The sequence below is a fragment of the Gymnoscopelus braueri genome, assembly GCF_963280865.1.
Source record: "Gymnoscopelus braueri genome assembly, chromosome: 2".
Classification (NCBI taxonomy): domain Eukaryota; kingdom Metazoa; phylum Chordata; class Actinopteri; order Myctophiformes; family Myctophidae; genus Gymnoscopelus; species Gymnoscopelus braueri.
The window spans coordinates 26724145-26745826 of NC_137604.1; the positions used below are offsets into that span (position 1 = coordinate 26724145).

Genomic DNA, 21682 nt, shown 5'->3' on the forward strand with positions numbered 1-21682 from the left:
TTCTTTTGTAATATGTCTGATATGGTATAGAAATGCAAGCTTTTGTGCAGGATTGTGGAAATTGAAAGAATCAATATTTCAACCTTTATTTACCCTGGGGAGGTTGCTGAGCATGAATGCCCTTTTTGAGCAATGCCCTACCTCAAATTAACACACATTAAAACCTGGGAGCTGCCCAGTACAACCAGTTGTACAGTTCTACTGGAGCAGTTCAAGGTTCAGTACCATGCTCAAGGGCACTTCAGTGGTGTTAGGGGAGAGGTAAATGGTGGCCATTCACTTCCCCACCCATATTTGTTCTGCCGGGAACCTTTCGGTCTCAAATGCGCTCCTCTAATCTTTAGGCCACTGCTGCCTCAAGTTTGTACAGTTTGGGAAAGTTTTTATTCATTAAAGCCACCAGGTGGAGAGAGAGGGCATCAAGAAGATGGAACGGAAAGGAGCAATTCCTTTGTGCTGAAACTTTATTCTGAAGTCTGGGAAAGTCAGCAGTTAAAAGAGGTGTGCGTGTACATACAAAATACAATTAAATAGATTTTCCACAATTCAGTCGCATCTATCACTCAAGTGTTTTCATCACTCCAATCCATCTGTAACGTATTTTCTTGCGTCCTCCTCGTTAACGCTGTTAGCGTAACATTGAGGAAGGCCGACGTGAAACACGTCCATTCTTTTTGGTAGACTTCTGCTGCAGATCATCAGCATTAGTAAAGACTCCTAAACTTCTTCAGAGTGTTACTGATGCAGACATATGCTCAGTCACTTGCAAATATCTCAATATAACTAGTGTTATATGGGAAATTATTCAATTGGTGCTATTTGAAGAGCACACTGTGGTTAGTGACTAATATCAGTTCGAATGTTTCCAGAAATATAAACCAAGGTCAACATTTTGTGACAATTCTTATGTTGTGAAGCAAGGACCCTATTGTAAATGTATCCGTCATGTCTACGTTTCAATTCCATTGTCAAATGTGTGGCCCTTCACTCACTCTACCGAAGTCAGTGTGGCCCTCTGGGAAATAAAATGCTGCCTAGTGCCTACCCCTGCAATACAAGAACAAAATAATGAGTATTCCAGAATAAATTACATTTTTAGTTAAGAAGATTGTAACTAAACCATTAACTCATTCAGTGCCACTGGCCAAAATTCATTGTAAAAAAAAAACATTCAGTGCCACAGCCAAAATTCATTGTAAAAAAAAGTGCTTAGGAGCCGAGATACAGCCTTTTTCAGTAAGAAGTTAAACAAGAAGTGAATGGAGCAGAACATTTTCAAATCATATCTTGGGTACTGAACATTTTTTTAACTTTTTTTTTTTAACGTATTTTACGTCCTGTGGCACAGGGCTTATTACATTGGACGTATTTTACGTCCAGTGGCACTAAATGAGTTAAGGACACCAAAGCTTCAACAGTGAAAAAAAATTATGTATTCTGGAATCCTGATTCATTTGTTTTTGTTGTGCAACGATGTGCATCGAATCAAAACAATGCACATGCTGCATACATCCGTTTGCACTATCGCATCTATTTATCACTCCCAATATCTTTTCATCACTCTCCATCTCTAACGCATTTTCTTGCGTTTCCTCCTGTCAATAAGCGGCTCATATTTGACCAGAGGAAGAACAAGGGACGCATGTTTGTGGTCATCTTTCAGCTCCGTTTCATCAGCCTTTCCCCGGGCAGGCTTACTCAGGGTCAGTCCCATTAACTTGGCCAGATCCAGTATCCTAAAAGAGAAAACATCAGTCAGTTACAGTGGCAACTTCTTGTTTTATTACCTTATGACAGTGTGTGACAGGGTTTCATAGGAATGAAAATCGAACTAAACAGTATCCATCATAGTGGGGGAGGTGTTAATTATTTTCAGCACCGCTAATGGCGCTCTAAGAAATGTGATGTCAGTCTGTCCCAAACAAGATACTGCATATCGAAAGCCACTGGATGGATTGTCCTAGAATTTGCTGGACCTTCATGTACCACAGACAATGAATCACACTCCATAGCCATTCCTATGCACTACCATTAGGCCAACATTTCCACTTGCACAGTTATCTCAAAATCAAATGGTCAGATTGCTGATATTGGACTCAAGTTTACTCACTTAGCCTCAGTGACCCCCAGGTCACGGTGGAGCAATGTGATGTTCACAGTCATGTGACCCATATGCAGCAGCAGAGACAAACAGTAGGCTGCCACTTTCAGTCGCATAGTTGCTGATACCATGTGCTGGACCCTAAGTAACACACATTCCCAAATACATGTTAAAGAGATAATCAGGCAGTGATCCGTTTCACTATGCAAGGAAGTATCATTTCAACAGGCCCAGATGCCAAGCCAGACTAAATGGTATTTGGTGAAGAACCAATGAAAAATTTGCAACACTAAGTTCTAATTGTACATGTGTTGCACACAAGCACAAAACTGAAAAGATTTACAGCTGCCATACCTGCCATTTCTGAATGTTTCCACTGTGAACACTTTCAACAGTTTGTTCTGGATGATGCGAGGGCAGCCATCCTCCTGTCCGACTGAAAAGATATAAAACAGTCCAGCTCTCAGTGACAACAGTAGTATATATAAATAATCCAAACATGTATTTTTCTGAGCTACTCACACTTGCGACTGATGTTGTTTTCTCGTGCCAATCTGAGCATCAGATTGAGATAATAGGCACAACGTGCACCTTTCTCCCTGGCTTCACCCTCCCAAGGCAAACTCTCCAACTGCTTCACCACACACAAACTCCTGGGACAAGAACAAACATTTGCAAAACGTTTTAAATATTTTTGAAGGTTTTTGCCATTCCTAATGTGTACAACAAAGTAGTATATAGGGCTTAAGTGGTTAAAGGGGTATGAAACCCTAGGCTGATTTTGTAGTTTGTTTTCCAGTTCAGATAAAAAACTGCAGCAGGGTGAACACGAAAGACTGACCTTATAGTACATGGCGATTTAAGCATAGCAACACAGGTGGAGGTCATCAAATGAATAATGGGTGTGTTAGGTCAGGTGGGTCAATGTGCATTTACAAGACTGTTAACTACCATCTATGCTTGCACACTGGCACACCCATGGCTCTGTCTGGGCATACCTAAATCTATAACCTATTAATTTTATTAGTTGTAGTTGTGTTGCTTACTAGCCTGCCACGTTTTTAGTCTGCAGTAGTTGTTAAGCTTAACTTTACTACAAAATCAGCCTAAGGCATGGTCACATTCAAATAAACTACACACCAGCAAATTGACACTACCCACAATCCTGAAGACAATATGGGCAATTGAGGCGTTCAATGCCTACTTGGCAGTTGGCTACTGCGCTTCCGACATGTATGTGTGACCGTGCCTTAAGGGTGTCAACAAACGTTCATGTGTTTCCTACCCTCCGTGTCTCAACTTCTGCAGCTCCTCTGGGCTAAGTGAAGACATCTTGGAACCTGCCTCTTCCAAAGCCCCATATTCAACTGGAGTAAGAACTGGGGACTAGGATAAGGACAGAGACACAAAAAGGATGGCTTGATTTGTCCAACACAAGCTTGCACGCATACACACACACACACAGACAGAAAAAGATACGGTCATCAAACAGGTAGACATTCTCTGGTTTATCTGCATCTCGGTGGCATGGAGGAAGGTAAAGAGCAAGAGTGACATCTTCCTGGTTCTCCGTCTGGGCGACCTCCTTCTGCAGGCCTGAAAGTCAAGGAGAGAAGGAAGAACGCAGGGGGATTAAGGAGAAACACGGGAGGATTCATAGAGAAAGGGAGTAAATGTAACAGTGGTGCAGCAGCAGAGTAAACATTACCATTCAGTGTCCCAGGAAGAGATATGATTATAAGCAGTGTAGGAGTAGAGTTTCACACACTGGGTAATATTAGTTACTACGACGAAAAAACACATTCATACTTTGTATATTAGGCTCTCATTCTACCAACAGCTACAGTGCCAATGGAACTGTATTGAATATGATCCTGTGGTGTGGGCACTGGCTTCCCTGATTGGCTTCACCGATTGGCTGAGCTTTGCGTCACATTTGTGCGGCTTCACCAATATAAGTGGCAGGTGAGAGAAAGTGTTAAGATAAGCCTGAGACGCCAACAGACAATACGTACAGCTACATCACGTAAAGGAGTATTGCAAACGCGGGTGGGTATGTATTCCCGACTTGTGAGGCACCCGAGTAGGCTACTAGTTCAAGTTAATTTAACGTAATGGGTCTGTAATACTTTACATTTAGAAAGTAACTTACTTCCTCAACAATGTTTATAAGCAACCATTTCATGTGAATAGTGTGGCCAATTACCTTGCAAGCCCTTCTGGTCAATGACACTGCTGGCAGCCTTGGCCACCGCCTGCTGCAGGGTCTCACTGCCCACCTGATTCAGCCTGCGGGAGTTCAGTGTTCGTTTCTGCTTGTTGGTGCCAAAGGCCTCAATCAGAGAGTCCAGCTGAGGAAGAAGAGCACACAGCAGATTCATACATGACTGAAGATTCATTGATAAACGTCATATAGAGCATAACTTGGCATCATATTCAATACAGTACCATTGGTACTGTAGTTGTTGGTAGAATGAGATGCTAAGTTTAATCACTTGAGCCTATTCATTTGTACGATGGATAGCAAAAAGTGCTGATTTACAAGCTCAAAGTGCGTTGCAATGTGATGCGTTCTGAGCTTGTAGATCTGCTATGAGATGAGAACATGAGATGTCAAAATGTAGCGTGCTGAAGCAACGACGCAAATAATTGGGGTGGAGGTGCTCTGGTGGAGCAGTGGTTAAAGTGCCCGTCTTCGGGTGAGGGGAAGCCGGGCGAGGAGGGCGATATTTGTCACTGCATGTACTCCAACAGGCTGGGGCAGCACCTGTCACCAGGGAGTGTTGGGCGGGAGGAGTAGGACGGAGGCCCTACGTCCTCCCGGTGGGGGCTCCTCACTGGCAGGTTGTTAATAGGATACAACAGCAGTGACAACACACACACATGTGTGTGGGGAGGAATTAATTGGCATAACGACTACATTGGGGAGGAAAGGGGGTAAAAAGCTAAAACTAAACAATCTTTTTTTATATCAGTAGATTTTCTTAAAATGTGTATGCCATCAGTAACACTCTTTAAGAACGAGATGAATGACACATTCTCCACTTATGTGCCCTTATTACACTATTCCCGACTCATGTAGCGCCCGAGGAGGCCAATATTAAGATCCATCATTGGAAAATAAAAATCAATGCACCTTCTCTCTGTAGGTCTGACTGTTTGTCTGGGAAGTGTCCGTCTCTGTTGTCTCCCCTGGAGAGAAACACAACAATTAATTGAACAATAACACAAAAAAAAAGAAATTGTAATGCAACAGCCATTATCTGATTGAACAAATAGTTATTAGCTGTACAAATAATACATGGGCATTTTGAATGCAGCCTTGTGTGCAGTCATGGACTGTGGTGTGGGCAATCTCTGTTGATGGTATTTTACCTGGTATTACAGGTTGCATATTGAAGAGCTGAGCTGTGTGCACCTCCATATGCATGGTTTCTTTGTTTAGCACCCCTACATAATACCTATGTAGATGAAAAATAAAATAAAAACCGTAACAACCACACAGCAGACTTGAGAATGAATTCAGTGATCCAAGATGATTTTGTTTTTGTTATGTTAAACAAGCAGGTGTTTCAAAAGAAAATACAGTATTACACAATATGAACTTACTTGCAAAGATTGTTGCATTTCAAGGAACCTGCTCCAAAGTTATTTCCAACATATGATAGTCTGTCTGATTCTGCAACCTAGAGTGAGATATGTAGAAACAGAGATACATGAATAGTAGTAATTCATAAATATGTAAAAGCTCTTAAATAAAGACATAATTCCGCTGAGCTTCAAGACAGCATAGATTTTGTGCATTTCTTTCTTCGTTTTACGTTCTGTTTATTGAATTATTTAAAAAAAATGTACATACTCACAGGTCATATAGGCATGTACTGAAGCAAATAAAACAACGTATCTCAAAACAGTCAAGAAAATGAGTGGGTAACATTTGTGCATTTCTCACCAGCATGCGTCTGCTCTTTTTCCTGGGGTTTTTATCATCTGTGTTCTTATAATAGGTGAAATCCAGGTGGTCTGCATTTTTCAGGTTTCCGTTAGAAAACTGAACTTTAAATTCAAAAGAACAAGTTGTCAGGCCGGAGTATTTTTAATCACACCTGTCAAAGGATATTTACATGTAGCCTACTTTGTGCTGTTGTGAATGCTGCGGTGTCCACATGAATATCGTGGAAAAGTGGATATATTTGAATATACACGTTTGGAGGAGTGTTGGAGTGTTCTGTAGCATACTGTATGATAATCAGCACTGTATGGACCGGAGTATCAGCCATTCCAACAGGTACAAACAACAGTATGATAAAACAAAATAGTTATTCTCAATAGTTTTCAGTCCAGTAATAAATCTATTTAGGTGGGGTGGCTAAGTGATGTTTTTTTTTTGGTGAAAACAAAAACAAAATTGTTGAAGGTTAAGGCACTATATTCTTTCTGATAGTTATCATTTATATAAAGTGTTCGTTTCCCCCAGTAACAGGGGTCTCCCTGTCTCTCCAGCTCTTTAATAATAATAATTTTAAGGTGCATTGGAAATTTTAAGCCAACCAGGAGATAGTAGTAGTACCCATTTATCAGCTTACATTTATAGTGTTTTAGCGTTACAGTTCCACTTTTGTCTGCTCATTTCTTTGTCATAACCTCCAATTTCACTTGTTTATCCTGCGTCCTATCATGTGAGTTCTATCTCCTGGTCTCCTGATTGGATAAAGTTGGTATCCCGACCTGAAAATGTGTTGTTTACCAAAGAGCTGGAGAGACATGGAGACTCCTGATACTGAACAAAAAAACTCTATAGCAACAAGTACGATCAGAACATAGGGCTATTTAACACTTATTTTAAAAACAAAACATCACTTACCCTACCTTTAATTTGTTGTGGAACAATTCCAAACATTTAAGCACAAGACAGCAAACTACAGGGTAGCTCCTCAACTAACCTCGCCTAATACCCACGTGTGCATTATTTACTGCAACTCTACAGAAGAAACATGCCAATGAACGAATAGACTTCCATTTATCATGATATCAAATACACGTACTTGTGATTGACTCTGAGAATGTACAGATGTGTAATATTTACCTACAACCGCTTTGTCTGTTTCTTTATCCACATCACAACACAACACTGTGCAAGTAGCAGCCATGACTGCTGCTAACAGGAGAGGCTCCGGTCTGGTGCGGGTGTTGCACCAAAATCTGTGACCCGTGTTGCCAGATTATGTGAGAGAGATAAGCAACCAGGTCTATGAAAACAAGCCGAAAATGTATTTGAAAATAGCAGATCAATGGATGCGACGCGTTGTGAGCTTGTAGATCTGCTATTTTCAACCCCCCAAAAATAAGGTAATTTTTGGAACATCTTTGAAACATTTTAACAACACAAATCTAGCATGTATGGGGGGGTCCCTGGCACAAAATATTTTCAGATGGGGGGTCTGTGCACAATTAGATTAATTTGGGGGTCCTTAACATGAAAATGTTTGAGAACTACTGGTTTAAACAACATCAGTTAACAAGCCCAAATAAGCAACCACACTTTAGAAACACCCCAAAAAACCGCAACTACCAATATTTACAACAACTTTGCAGAAAAACAAGCCCAAAGTCGCTTATAATAAGCGGACATGGCAACACCGTCTGTGACCTAGTGGTGGCAAGCCTGGTGACGCGAGGTTATCTGTGACCCGCATGTTACTGAAGCCTCAGTCGTCACATAATTCAATGGGTCACAGCTGTTGGTGTAACGCGTATTTGGTCGAACTCGGCTCGGCCTGACAGCAGCGACATTCCGAGGTGAGGAGTGGTAATTGCAATTCTTCACCTCCGTGGGGGGGTCATGGACTGAAGCCACAGCGCCACCTTGTGAGTCTGCTTGTAAAAACAGTCTAGGTGAGGAGAACCTGTATGCAGGGTTGCCGTGACTAATGGATTATGGATTAATAATGACAATATTATTTAAAATATTGCCTGAACATATGCTATTGATTAATCAATATTATATGAATCAATGCAGTCACTGTGGCAGAGAGTGAAAGCTCCAGATTCCCTCCACGCTGTCTCTCCGCCCCCTGTGTGTACAGGGCCACCAGGACATCAGTACGAGACCAGCGTTGCCAGAGTTTGGGAGAGAAATAAGCAACCGGTATGGGAAAACAAGCCCAAAAGAAGCCACATGAGCACTCCAACATTGATTGAATACTATAATAGCAGTTTGCAAAAAAAAAAAAACACAGGAAAGTACAGTTCAGTACAAGGTCTGCTACGAGGATTTTAACATTGGCTATTTGAAAATAACCGATCTAGAAACTCACAACGCGTCGTGATGCGATCTGTTGTGACTGTGTGAGCTTGTAGATCTGCTATTTTCGATAATACACATTTTGAATATTTTTGGAAACAACATTGAGATTGATGTAGTTTATTTAGTAAGACATGAGAATAGTACATGACAGTACATGACAGTACATAACAGTACATGGAAGTACAAATTCACAATACAAGGTCTACTAAACTGGAACTCTCATTAAGCACTATCTGGTATGGGGCTGTCACTGGCACAATTACATATTTTTTACAGATGAAGTCGGTGGACAAATTGCTACATATTAATTTGGGGGGGGGGGGTCCTTGACCTTGACATGGAAATGTTTAAGAACCACTGGTTTAAACAACATTAACCTCGCATCACCAGTCTTTCCACCTCGGAGGAAAGCCTGGTGTCTGTTACTAAAGACCCATATGATCCGGTCTAGGCCACGCCTACTGAAAAAATAATCCTCTTTCCGGATTCTGCCCATCCGGTTTTGCGGTGCCGCTTTGTTTTGGTTCCCCAATCCCTATTTAAATGGAACAGAATTTCCCCGTGGGATAATACAGACGTTAAATAGTCTCCGGATAGTGCACGCACATTTACATTTTAAAAAATAAGCGAAACTATGCCGCATCAACGATTTTATTATCGGACCTATTTTGGGGTGAGACGTGTTTCCGGTTCTGCCCATCCGGCCACTTTTTATTTTTTTAACTTCCGCTCCCGACCGGATCATATACCCGAAAAGGAATGGTGCCCCAGGCTAAAACAACATTAGGAAACAAGCCCAAATAAGCAACTACACGTTAGAAACAAGCCCAAAGTCGCTTATAGTAAGCAGACCTGGCAACACTGTGAAATGACCCAGTAGTGGTTCCATGATCGCTGCGGACGGACTCCCATCGGAGTCGGACACGATATGATCTGATCACCATCGTCGGGGTTTGACTGGGTTATCGTCGAGATGGACGTCGCTGGCGTTAATCCGCGTGGCCGCGTTTGGACTGTTATGAAGTCATAACTTATAGATAACGTTCACTTCACATGATAGCTTGGCTGGCTACCAATTAGTTAGCTTTGTTAGCCTGTGGCCAACAGGGGGGGGGACAGGACAGTCACAGCACAGGGCCTGCACTGCTCCAACAAGACCTGCTTTGGACATTCGAGGTAATAACATTTGAGGTCATTAGTTAAATAGCATATTTATGTCCCGTGTTTGCCAAGTAATACCTGCTGCATGTCCATTGACATGTGTATTAGCTAACGTTGTTGGATCTCACAGGTCACTTCACTGGGTCGTCATATCTGTGACATTGCAATGTGCATCATTTGGATGTCTGTGTTGTCGTTGTTGTCTGTGACACAGACAACAACGACAACACAGACTCTGTGTTGTCGTTGTTGTCGTCTGTGTTGTCGTTTTGAACCAAGACGTTCTACGTTGGCTAGATGTGTTAATGTTATGCCTCCATGTCTACTTAGGCTACTACTTAGTAGTTATGCCTCCCCATGTCTACTACCATAATAATAATAATACCATCATCGTTGTCATCATGATTCATGAGCCATGACCATGACTGTAAGGACTGGACCAACTGGTTGCATTCTCAGCTTGCAACCAGTTGGTCTGGACTGACCAGTAGCAGACCAGACCAGTGCCATTTGGGGATAATGGTTGCACTTGCAGTTACAGTTGCATATGGACTGGCCTTTTTGTTCATCTAAACCAGTGGTTCTCGAACTTTTAAATTTGAAGGTCTCCCCTTAACTCTGACAGTGTACAAATGGAACCAAATGGACCCGTGAGGGTCCATTTGGTTCCATTTGTACACTGTCAGAGTTACAGACTTGTAAGGGTCAATTTAGACCCTCCTAAAGGAATCCCAAGAGAACCCTTTGAGAACCACTGATCTAAACAACTCTAGATTCTAAACTCTAAAGTGTTGATGCGACAAAGAAACGCCAATCACTTGGAATAGAATTATCCCGCCTCCTCATTTTTCTTTAATATGAATTCCTCCCACGACTTTTGTTTTGTTTTGTTTGCTGAACCCCTCCATTTGCTCCTTCTCTCTGCCCCTCTCTTTAGGAGGACCATGGACTTCCCAGGCCACTTTGAGCAGATCTTTCAGCAGTTGAACTACCAGCGTGTCCATGGTCAGCTGTGTGACTGTGTCATCGTGGTGGGCAGCCGCCACTTCAAAGCTCACCGTTCGGTGCTGGCAGCCTGCAGCACCCACTTCAGAGCCCTGTTCACTGTTGCTGAGGGAGACTCTAGCATGAACATGATTCAACTGGACAGCGAGGTGAGGATTAAAGCCAGACCCATATTGGTTTGGCCGGTATATCAGCCATTATTTGACTTCTTTTGATGATATTGGTTTAATGCAGCCGATGTGTCCTGACTTTCAAGTCGCTGTCAGGGGCATTGGGGGATTTTTTTATTTGCTTTACCTAAAATTGTGGTAAGGTAAGATGTCAGCAAGTGATGTTAATAAGAGTGATTGCAGGATTCAAGGCAACACATTTTTGGTGAACACAAACAGCCAGTGTGCATTAAGTTGTTTGATAACGCTATGTGTATGCCTAGTGCCAGCGTGTGGTTGGTTACTTAAACCTTTATTTACATTATTGTATGTCAATTTAGCGAAAATAACCGATCTACAGACTCACAACCCATCGCAATGCAACATGTTGTGAGTTTGTAGATCTGCTATTTTCGCAGAAGATTCTTTAATTTTTGCCAGATGTTCACCTATTATGTCATGCCCAGAACAGGGATGCATGTGTGGTTGAAATGATGCACGGCAGTTTGCATTGTTCACATTTCCATTCGTGGTCTCCCAGGTGGTGACGGCAGAGGCTTTTGCTGCCCTGGTGGACATGATGTATTCCTCGACCTTAATGCTGGGGGAGAGCAATGTAATGGACGTACTCCTCGCAGCATCCCATCTGCATCTCAACAATGTAGTGAAGGCCTGCAAACACTACCTTACCAACCGCACCCTGCCCGTGTCACAGTCCGCCGACAGACCGGCCCTCCACCACACCCAACAGGACCAACAGAGACACAGGCAGCAGCAGCAACAGGCGGCGGAGTTGGCAGCCAATGCGAACCTAGCAGCGAATGCGAACCTAGCAGCTAACAGCGCCTCATCCAGGCTGCAGCGCTCCTTCCTGCTGCAGCAGCTCGGGCTGAGCCTGGTGAACTCCGCTCTGGGCGGGCTGGAGGAGGATGGCGTGGGCAACGGGGCGGTCGAACAGAGAGCTTCGTTCCCCATCCGACGCTTCCACAAGCGTAAGCCCTCCCTTGCCATGGGCCTGTCAGAGGATAGACCCCGGCAGAGGCCTCGGCCCTCTGCCCCTCCAGGGGCGTTGGTGGGAGAGGGAGGGGGTAATAGAGAAAGGGAGGAAGTAACACTGCTTTCCTCAGACTCGCACAAAATGGGGGATGTGTCCAAACTGGACGCCGCCTTCGCTGGACTCGTGGGGGTGTCCCAAGACGACGCTCAGATGCCCAGCCAATCAGACAGTGGACACTGTGAAGGGGGGGAGTCGGGGATGATGCAGGGGGGAGAAGTGGGCAAGGAGGAGTACATGGAGGAAGGGCATCACCAAGACAACGGAGGGGGTGGAAAGATGAAGTCGGGGACAGAGGAGGTGGTACAGGATCAGAAGGTGAGGTTACAGCCTGTTTCAGGGATTGGAGTGAAACACCAAATGTGCTAAATGATCGAAAATATAAAATCATCAGCACACAATCAAATCATACTCTTGTTTGCATTCTATGCATGTTGCTGTTACCTGTCTTTGTCAAGTCTTAAAATGTGCATTGCTTTCATCTAGGTGGTGGTGAAACGGGAGCCGCTGAGCTCCCCAGAGCCTGCTGATGAGACCAGCGACGTGACATCCCAGGCGGAGGGCAGTGACCGTGCGGAGGCTGGCGTCCAGGAAGAGGAGGAGAAGGTGGAGTTGAGCCCAGAGAGTAGCGACCGCAGCTTTACTTCTGACCCCCAATCCAACTCTGATGCCCTGCTCCAGCCGGGCTCCCAGCTCCTGCTCAAAGCAAGCCAGGGGGGCAGCTCTCGGGCTGGAGGGGGTGTAGGCGGCGGTGTGGGTGGAGTAGGATTCGGATGCAGCAATGGACTAAGTGGCAAGTCTGTGTTTAACATTTCTAGCTTCCTCAGTGCCAAGGGTTTCGGAGGTGGTGGGGCCGGGGATGATGACCTCCCTAACACGACGACCGGCGACTCTGTGGCACACCACTTTCTGCTTGAACAGGAACCCGCTGGGACGTCTGCCTCTGGCTCTCTGCTGCGCCACGGTTCGCTTAGTAGCGAGAGTCACGGTGGCTTCGGAGACAGCCTGCAGCCTGAATCACTCTTCCTACGGCCGTTACATGACAGTTTAGGAAGCCCTGGAGGCAGAAGTGGAGCAGGCGGTGGCGGTGGGATGGACCCCTTTGGTCTGGACTTTGAACACTCCTTTCTGGGGCTGCATTCCCTGGCGCGAGCCTCCCGAGGGGGCGCAGGAGCTTCCGCTCCCTCTCTGGGGTACCCTGGCTATCGACGCATTGCTCCAAAAATGTCTGCTTGCATCGGAGGAGGCAGAGGCGCCGTTCTCCAGGATGCTGCTTCGTCCTCGTCAAATCTCAGTGGCCCATTGCTTCTCAACGAGAATGGAGGTTATGAGATGAATGGCGGCAGGCCCACCTCCCTCCTGCCTCAACTGACAAGAGCCTCAGCAGATGTGCTGTCCAAGTGCAAGAAGGCTCTGTTGGAGCACAACGTCCTGGTGGTCGAGGGAGCCCGTAAATATGCCTGTAAAATCTGCTGCAAAACGTTCCTCACCCTTACAGACTGCAAGAAGCACATTCGCGTCCACACAGGAGAGAAGCCGTACGCCTGCCTGAAGTGTGGCAAGCGCTTCAGCCAGTCCTCCCACCTGTACAAGCACTCCAAGACCACTTGCTTGCGCTGGCAGAATAGCAACATGCCAAACACCCTGCTATACGAGAGGGACCATGTCAGTGGACAATCAACTCACTGAACCTATATGGAACGGAGTTAGTCGGGCTAATTGTCACAGTCACAAGGGTGCCTAGACTGCTTATTGCCTAGTTGATGTTATAAGCCTCTCGGTATACAGCCTCTTGAAGTATCATTGCCAATAATCTAAGCTTATTTCAAGACCCGCTTCCCCCCCAAAAAAAATCGGTTCGGTTAATGTCTTTTTGAAGCTTACCTGTGAACATCATGGTAGTTTATTGTGCTCTACAAAGTCTACATATTTCCAAAACATTGATATAGTGTTTTAAAACTAAATGCACTTGCTGGATCCAGGTTTAATGCAGGGCACACAACTTGGAAGGTCTGTGATGTCACAGGCAGAACGCCAATCGGAGCCTCAGTAAAACCATGCATTGTTCCATGAGGAAGTACTTGTATGCAGAGACGTTTAGTGATACAAAATAAGTGTTAGCTTGTTCTGTTTTTGTTACCATGCATTTGGTTTCTGTTCAGATGTTCCCTCTGGATTCTCACTGAATTACCCAAATTCTGAAGGATCATACGTAAATGTATACGTATACATACTCATAGATCATGGAATAGTAAATGAGGGCAAAGCTAGAGGTACTGTAAGCTCCTTTTGGGGGGGAGAGAAATACTTGACATGTGCATTTGTTGAACAGAGATGATTTTTCTATGTGTTTAAACCACCCCTGGGATACACAAGGAAAGTTGTTGTCTATAATTGGCTCCTTTTATTAACCCATTTACACCGGGAACGCATCTGTCATTTTTTGATTTATTTGGCTATTCAAAAATAGCAGATATACAAGCTCATAGCGCGGCACCGAGTGCTGCACTATGAGCTTGTATATCTGCTGTTAAAAAATAAGTAAAAAGTTGTTAAAATGTGTGCAAATCTTATATAGACATTTTTAACTCAAATCTTTGCTTCTGGGGGTCCCTGGAAAAAAATATTTTCAGATGGGGGTCAGCGGCCAAATACATTTACGACATGAAAAAGTGCAAAGATTTTAGTAAAAAAAAATCTCTTTAAAAATATATATATTCCAAGATTTATTTTCAAAAATAGCAGATACACTCGGTGCCGCGCTATGAGCTTGTATATCTGCTATTTTTGAATAGCCAAAGAAATCTAAAAATGACACAGATGCGTTCCCGGTCTTAATGGGTTAAGCAAGGGAACGAGAAGGGGTAGTTGCATCACTTCCTCTGTGTTGGCTAATAACTGAAGACACTGTGGAAAATGTGGAGTAAGAGGTTGATTACTACTTACTCAAGTTCATTTTAAATCTATTTGAGATGCATGACATCTGAAGTTGCCTTTGAGTCTGAGCACCTTTTGGAAGTTAAATGTACGGTCACTTTGAGCCAAGATAAGTGAGGAACTAGCATGGCTGATGACAGTTGGCTACCTTCACCTTTGAAGCGGTGTCTTGGAGATCTTGCTTGAAAAAAATCTAAGAATACAATTGTGCCATATAAAGGCATTTGTTAGGAAAAGGTCTATCAGCTGATTGTTGTGTATTCAGTGTTTCTGTGTTAAAAAAAAGTTTTTACTGGGTGTGTGTGAGAGAGGGAGGGAGAGAGAGGACAACGAAAAGGCCTACAGTATATTCTGAGGCCGTCTATTGGTTCAAATGAACAGATTTTGAGGTACAGCTGTTGTGGCAGACTGCTTAAGAAATGTAAATACTGCACATTTTGATGGCTTTAGCGTTTTTCTCAGAGTAGAAAAAAGAAAACCCCACAAGACGCATACCTAAATGTTGTATAACAGTTTAAGGTACTTGTTGCTTTATAAATGTCAGTCATACTAATGGTGTTTCATTCATGACAAAAGCACTTGACTATATTGTGTTCCAATGGTCCAATTTGACCAACCCTTTTTAATTTTCAGTTTTATAATACATGTGTGCATGTAAGCGTTTTGTAGATTCAGTTTCTCAATCAGACAATACATTCCCACTGGTTTTGTAAATTGTGGAATCTCATTGACTTGATAAGTGACACATTTTCAGTTTTATGGTTGTTTTTTGTGTATGTGTTTTATCTGTTGTGCCATTTCTTTCTTTCTTATGGCTAGTACTTTCCTCTGAAGTGTTGGAGGACCAGGGTTAATGTATTTAATGTGTACAGCAGAGGATTTGGGACCACATTATTTAGTTTTTCAGATCTTGTGACTCCACCACTATAGTTATAAGTCACAGCTTATGCATCAAGCTATGTTTGGAAACCCTGGCTCAGCCTGATTGAGAATAAGAGTACCTTCATACTGTAGGTAGAAAGTTTTTCTTTTTCTTTCTTTTCTTCGATATAAACTAAGAAAGAAATCCCACTACTGTTCTTTCATATCGTGTTTGCCTTGTGCAGAATTTATTTCTTGATGTAGTGTGCCACTTGCACTGTCACTGACTCAAAATTGCATATTACTTCCATTCCTAGTTGGCACCTTGTTGTAGTCTTTACACTGTTTGTCTGTTAGTCTGTCTTTATGATATGAAACAACAGTTTCCTTTGAGACAATTATTTTGCTGTTGCCACATTACGTTGGTTGCTGTAAAACAAGCTGGCCAACTGTTTCCTTTGTTCCACTTGTTATTGTTCAGTATACAGTACCAGTAATATTTAAGCCACACAAGAATATCAATTTCTAGCTTGACTGGTCTTTTAAGAGATGGTTGAAGCTTACATCTTTGTTCTGTGTCTGTGAACTCTTGCTCACTTCCCTCCAACACGAGGGAATTTGTAGGAAATACTGTTGCACGAAATATGTTGTTGAATCAACATGAAATTCTGCTAAGGATCATATCTGAACCACCCATGTTTCACACAGTGGCCTGTAAAGAGTTTCCTGGGTGCTATCTTATGTAACTGTTAATGTGAGCAGTTTTTATGTGAATCTGTGAAAAGTGCACTGTCTGACATGTTAAGTTAACATACCACGCTTTACATATAAGCCTATTAACTAACATAAGGCCTAAATATAAATTGATGAGAAATGTCACTGCCTTACGCCCATTAGCTTAAAAAAGCTGGGCTTTTTACTGATATGCCAAAATTGAAGAATTTTAGGTACTTGAGAGTAACCTAACATACAGTGTAGTTCTAAGAAGATTCAGTGTTTTTCTTTTCCGATGAAGGTTGTACAGTATTTCTGTTGTACAGACTGAATAAAACAATAATTAAAGTTTGGTTTGTCTTTTTTTTCCCTAAAATGTCTCATGCATGCACAGTTGTAAGAAATGAAAATGAAAGTCCACTGTACGTATTAATTCAAAGGTTTTTGAAAGGCTTAGTCAATGGGAAACAGCAAAATTAGAATGGTTGGTATTCATTTATTTAAAGGAAACGTATAAAGAAAATGAAGGGATATTGGTCATGTACTTGGAAGGACATTGATTTCCCCCTACAGTTGGAGTCCTTTGATCATTGGCTCTCTTCTCAGGCCAAGCAGCAAGTTATTTGCTGCCAAAACGGACATGGCATTGCGGGTGGTATAGGATGCACTAGCAATATGGGGCAGGATCACTGGAGAAAAAAACAGAAGAGAGAGGGTAGGAGGGTGGTGAACTAAATGCATTCCACAAAGAAAGCCAAAGAAGATTACATGACAATAACCTAATAACCTAACCACTGCTGCTGCACTGGCACCGTCACTTATGTATACGCTGTCACAGTTGTTATTCTGCTGCTGCTTTTTAACTGTCTAATTTTACAGATATGTTCCTTAAACAATGCACCTTATGTACATAATTATCTGTTATTACATCTGCTGCTATTTAACTGCCACATCCCATTGCTATATTTAACCATGAACCTTATGTACTTTATATATTTCACACTGGCCACATTGATATCTAACCTCTTTTTCTGTTCGTTCTTTATTTCTTTCCACTTCTTTTTGAAATGATGATTATATGACTATGACTGTATGAGAATTTCACCCACTTTTTTACACCTGTAAACCTGTGATGTTACAATAAACAACTTTTGGGGAATTCATCGTTGGCATACTCACCACAGTTTTTGAGGGTGAAGAGGGGGTGGTTGGTTGGCAAGGGCTCAGGGACAGTGACATCTAATCCAGCTCCCGCGATCTGTCCAGTGGACAGTGCATCATAGAGGTCCTCCTGGTTCACAACACCTCCTCTGGTAGACAACAAGGCAATTGGAAGCATATCGGTAATTATTATTACAGTACCGGTATGTACATTTAAAATGCAAGATTGCTTTAGTTTTTCTTTATGGTTACATGTATTCTATAATTATACATGTGTGCGTGCATGTTTGTGTACCTGCTGGTGTTGATGAAGATGGATGTGTTCTTCATCTTAGAGAAGAGGTTTTTGTTGCAGATCTCTTTGGTCTCTGGTGTGAGAGCACAGCACACAGCCAGGAAGTCTGACTGCTTGGCCAGCTCATCCATAGAGACTAGAACAAGTAAGAGACTCACTGTAGAGGGTCATATTATCTCATTTACAAATAAATATTCAGTTGAAATGTTGCAAAGAATTGTCCCTATAACCAAGAATGTAAATGGTACTTACATAGCCCCATATAGTCATATAAAGGCCCAAAATAGCCGATCTACAAGCGATGTGTTTTTTAATGAAAACAATTTAACGCTTTTGAGAATTTGCCCAAAATAGGGACACCAGGGTAATTGATGGTTCATAGACGTGGTACTGTACATTATGCCCATAGGGATAATAACCCAGTACCTTTGCATGCAAATTAATCATCATCTATCTCTGTATTAAATTGTCAACTTCAAAGGAACAGGGGTTGCCTTGCATTAAAGTGTCTCTATCTGCAATAGGGATATAGCTTTTGTTTTTGCTTAGTTGAGTAAATCTCTGTTAAATCACCCCACTATCCCTCTTGTTATTACCAAACTGACACATTACAGTATGTACCAAACATGACCAGTGACTTCCTTACCATATTCTGCATTAATCATACTAGCCAGTTCAGGTCTAGGGGCCACATCTGTGTAGATGAACTTCTTTACCTTAAAGGGGGCCAGACGCTCAGCAATGGCCACACCTTAAAGCACAAGCACAGATATGAGAATGATCAATCTGTCAATACTGATTGGCAAGTGGCAGTGATACGCTCTTTTAGGTAGTTCACATGTATGTGTACTGTAAGTTTACATGATAAAATAATGCTCACCAATCCTCCCCAGACCCATGATACCCACAGTGCTGTTGGCCAGTTCATATCCACACAGCCACAGAGTTCTCCACGTGCCCCATCCACCTCTAAACATTTCAAGATACAATATAAACAAGGAGAACCTCGAGGTGTGCTTAGTTGAGCCATGTGGCTCATCGTTGCTGACATTTGACCACCAAATTGCACCATATACAGTATCACATACTGAGTTACAGATACAGCATGTTGAAGTTTCATCGACATGTGTTGTGATTTGTTGATGATACGGTAATGTTGATTCATTGTGGACAGAGTGACATACATACGTGTGTGTGTGTGTGTGTGTGTGTGTGTGTGTGTGTGTGTGTGTGTGTGTGTGTGTGTGTGTGTGTGTGTGTGTGTGTGTGTGTGTGTGTGTGTGTGTGTGTGTGTGTGTGTGTGTGTGTGTGTGTGTGTGTGTGTGTGTGTGTGTGTGTGTGTGTACATGTGCAAATGTTGCATGTCTGGGTGTATATTACGTCTTGGCCTCATGCGTGGCCTCAATGAGTCTCCTAGAGGTGGCGAGCAACACGGCCACAGTCAGCTCAGCCACAGAATCTGTCAGAACGTCTGGGGTGTAACCCACACGGATCCCCCTGAGGAGAAACACACACACACACGCACACGCGCACGCACGCATTCACGCACGAACACACACACACACACACACACACACACACACACACACACACACACACACACACACACACACACACACACACACACACACACATATTACTTGTGAGTTTCACAAGTAATATTTCCACATCTAAGGGTGTTTGCAGGATAAAACGTTAACTCACAGAGGTAGAAACTCACGCACAAACACATATGCATCACTTATGCATCACTCATATTTTCAGGCATGCATTCACGCACGCACGCACGCACGCACGCACGCACGCACGCACGCACGCACGCACGCACGCACGCACGCATACTGTACACACGCACGCACACACACACACGCACGCACGCACACACACACACACACACACACACACACACACACACACACACACACACACACACACACACACACACACACACACACACACACACACACACAATGGAGTAACTAACCGTTTTTTCAGTTCTTCCAAAGATAGATGATCAAATCCCACTGACATAGTACTAAGGACCTTCAGATTTGGCCCTGAAGGAATGCACAGATAACACACACACACACACACACACACACACACACACACACACACACACACACACACACACACACACACACACACACACACACACACACACACACACACACACACACACACACACACACACACACACACACACACACACAAAGAATGAGAAGGGGGAACATTTCAAAGGGCAGCACCCTTTGAATCCAGATTGGTCAATTTGAATAGGTAGGAGGACAGGCCTCTGACCTGCAGCGTCCAATAGTTCTGCATCGATCTTCTCTGTCAGCGTACAGAGCAGAGCATCAACCCCTTTGACCTTTTCAAGTAGCTCTTTCCTGGGCACTGGGACATCGTCTGAGTCCCACAGCTCAAACTGCACTCTGAAGAAAACATACATCCTCATTAAAATAAATTCCTATCAGAGGAGAAATAACTCAATAAGGAGAAAGGTCAAGATACCAGGATACAGTAGATATACCACATTTTATGTCCTGCACCCGTGACTCCCAAGAGCACATAGAGATGTTTAATAGATATAGGGATATACCCTTTTTTGGCAATTCCATTCTTTTCTGACTGCTCAAAGGGCAAAGTGCATCACTGGCAATCCTGTTTATTCAGGATAAGTAAATGATGAACTTCATTAACTAAACATTCACATAACATTAGCTTTCAGCCATCTTTGCAAACCACCACAACAGAATTATGAGATTGTGATTTATGTGAGACCTATTCTATACTTCAGCTATTATAGAATAGTAGATATAGATATAGATATAGATCTGCAAGCTCATAACGTGTCACAGTGCGACATTTTGTGAGAAAAAGTGTGAACATTTTAAAAAGAAAGTTTTTGATAAAAAATATACAATAGTCAAATATAGAAAATAATCAATATACAAGCAGACAATATAGCAATGCAACACATTGTAAGCTTGATCGGCTATTTTCTCTGAATGTCCAACATGCCCAGAATAGGGATGCTACTGTAGGATTACTGTGGTTAAGGTAGTCTCATGCTAAAAAGATGACTCACTGTCCAGACTCACGGAGGAGCTTCAGGCCGTCAGGTGGTATCTGTCGGGTGACATACACCCGAGGCAGGGTGGACATCTCCTTCTGCATGGTGCGCCTTACATTCCCACTAACCTTTAATGGAGCAACAGCTATTCGCTGAAGCCTGTTCAGGGCAACACGACTGCACCACATTGCCAGAAAAGTAAATGTGTGGGCAGGTGCCAGAGAGAGGAACAACAGGTTTAAAAATGGGTACTTTGGAACCTGGAGTCTTGTGTGTGTCTGGCTACAGTTCAGGAGGAGGTACCTCTAGTGTTTGATTTTTGACCAATATGAATGGAGGAAGGGAGTTTGGGGGCTTTGAAGCTGAAGGGTGCTGGCACGCCCCCCCCCCCCGACACACACAGACAGACAGGCAGCCATACAAACACACCAGCGCACCCACGCACACGCACACACGCCCACGCACACGCACGCACGCGCGCACACACACACACACACACACACACACACACACACACACACACACACACACACACACACACACACACACACACACACACACACACACACACACACACACACACACATTCATTCATTCATTCATTCATTCACACACACAGACAGACACACGCGAGCATGTGTGCACACACACACACACACGCGCACACACGCGCACAGCATCATCCCTTTGCCCAGAAGGGCGTCTCTATGATGTAATTCATAAATGTTTCACTTGTTAGCTGTTGACCTTTGTCCGTAAACAGTGGGGGTCTCAAATGCAAGGGTTTTCTTTTTCATTGTGCGACAGGATCCAGCATTCCATCTGCGATGCATACAGGGTGGTTTAATACCTGGTGCTCAA

General features: G+C 43.2%; 3 protein-coding genes across 5 annotated transcripts; 1 reads left to right on the plus strand and 2 right to left on the minus strand.

Moving 5' to 3' along the window:
* Positions 1-35: 35 nt before the first annotated feature.
* polr1e (RNA polymerase I subunit E) lies at positions 36-7263 on the minus strand. Of its 2 annotated transcripts, XR_013934435.1 has the most exons (13): positions 7188-7263; positions 6054-6157; positions 5711-5787; positions 5477-5562; positions 5238-5293; positions 4308-4452; positions 3581-3697; positions 3387-3480; positions 2624-2754; positions 2456-2537; positions 2111-2242; positions 1387-1736; positions 36-1114 (listed from the first exon to the last, which is right to left on the minus strand). XR_013934435.1 is itself a non-coding variant. In XM_080449404.1 (12 exons), exons 1-12 carry the CDS (start codon positions 7249-7251, stop codon positions 1571-1573), a joined length of 1254 nt encoding a protein of 417 aa, XP_080305530.1. In that variant the 5' UTR covers positions 7252-7263; the 3' UTR covers positions 36-1570. The 2 variants fall into 2 exon arrangements, 1 of the variants encoding a protein (XP_080305530.1); XM_080449404.1 differs by having other exon boundaries at positions 36-1736.
* Positions 7264-9285: 2022 nt separating this feature from the next.
* On the plus strand, positions 9286-14254 carry zbtb5 (zinc finger and BTB domain containing 5). 2 transcript variants are annotated; one of them, XM_080455862.1, is made up of 4 exons: positions 9286-9584; positions 10507-10723; positions 11265-12095; positions 12264-14254. In XM_080455862.1, exons 2-4 carry the CDS (start codon positions 10514-10516, stop codon positions 13464-13466), a joined length of 2244 nt encoding a protein of 747 aa, XP_080311988.1. In that variant the 5' UTR covers positions 9286-9584; positions 10507-10513; the 3' UTR covers positions 13467-14254. The 2 variants fall into 2 exon arrangements, with proteins under 2 accessions (XP_080311988.1, XP_080311987.1); XM_080455861.1 differs by having other exon boundaries at positions 10510-10723.
* Positions 14255-16856: 2602 nt separating this feature from the next.
* Positions 16857-21009, minus strand: grhprb (glyoxylate reductase/hydroxypyruvate reductase b; the record flags this gene model as incomplete). The annotated part of the gene is made up of 9 exons (XM_080450498.1): positions 16857-16978; positions 17469-17599; positions 17746-17881; positions 18392-18496; positions 18626-18714; positions 19126-19242; positions 19730-19802; positions 20047-20180; positions 20837-21009. 9 exons carry the CDS (start codon positions 21007-21009, stop codon positions 16857-16859), a joined length of 1080 nt encoding a protein of 359 aa, XP_080306624.1.
* Between the last annotated feature and the right edge of the window lie 673 nt (positions 21010-21682).

Excerpts from the sequence above, each read along its gene's own strand:
- polr1e (XM_080449404.1), bottom strand. The coding sequence starts at position 7,251 with ATGGCTGCTACTTGCACAGTGTTGTGTTGTGATGTGGATAAAGAAACA. Across the intron at positions 2,755-3,386 it reads CAGAAGTTGAGACACGGAGG|GAGTTTGTGTGTGGTGAAGC; the intron begins GTAGGAAACACA and ends TTCTTGTCCCAG. Across the intron at positions 2,538-2,623 it reads AAACAACATCAGTCGCAAGT|TCGGACAGGAGGATGGCTGC; the intron begins GTGAGTAGCTCA and ends ATATCTTTTCAG.
- zbtb5 (XM_080455862.1), top strand. The coding sequence starts at position 10,514 with ATGGACTTCCCAGGCCACTTTGAGCAGATCTTTCAGCAGTTGAACTAC. Across the intron at positions 10,724-11,264 it reads TGATTCAACTGGACAGCGAG|GTGGTGACGGCAGAGGCTTT; the intron begins GTGAGGATTAAA and ends GTGGTCTCCCAG. Across the intron at positions 12,096-12,263 it reads AGGTGGTACAGGATCAGAAG|GTGGTGGTGAAACGGGAGCC; the intron begins GTGAGGTTACAG and ends GCTTTCATCTAG.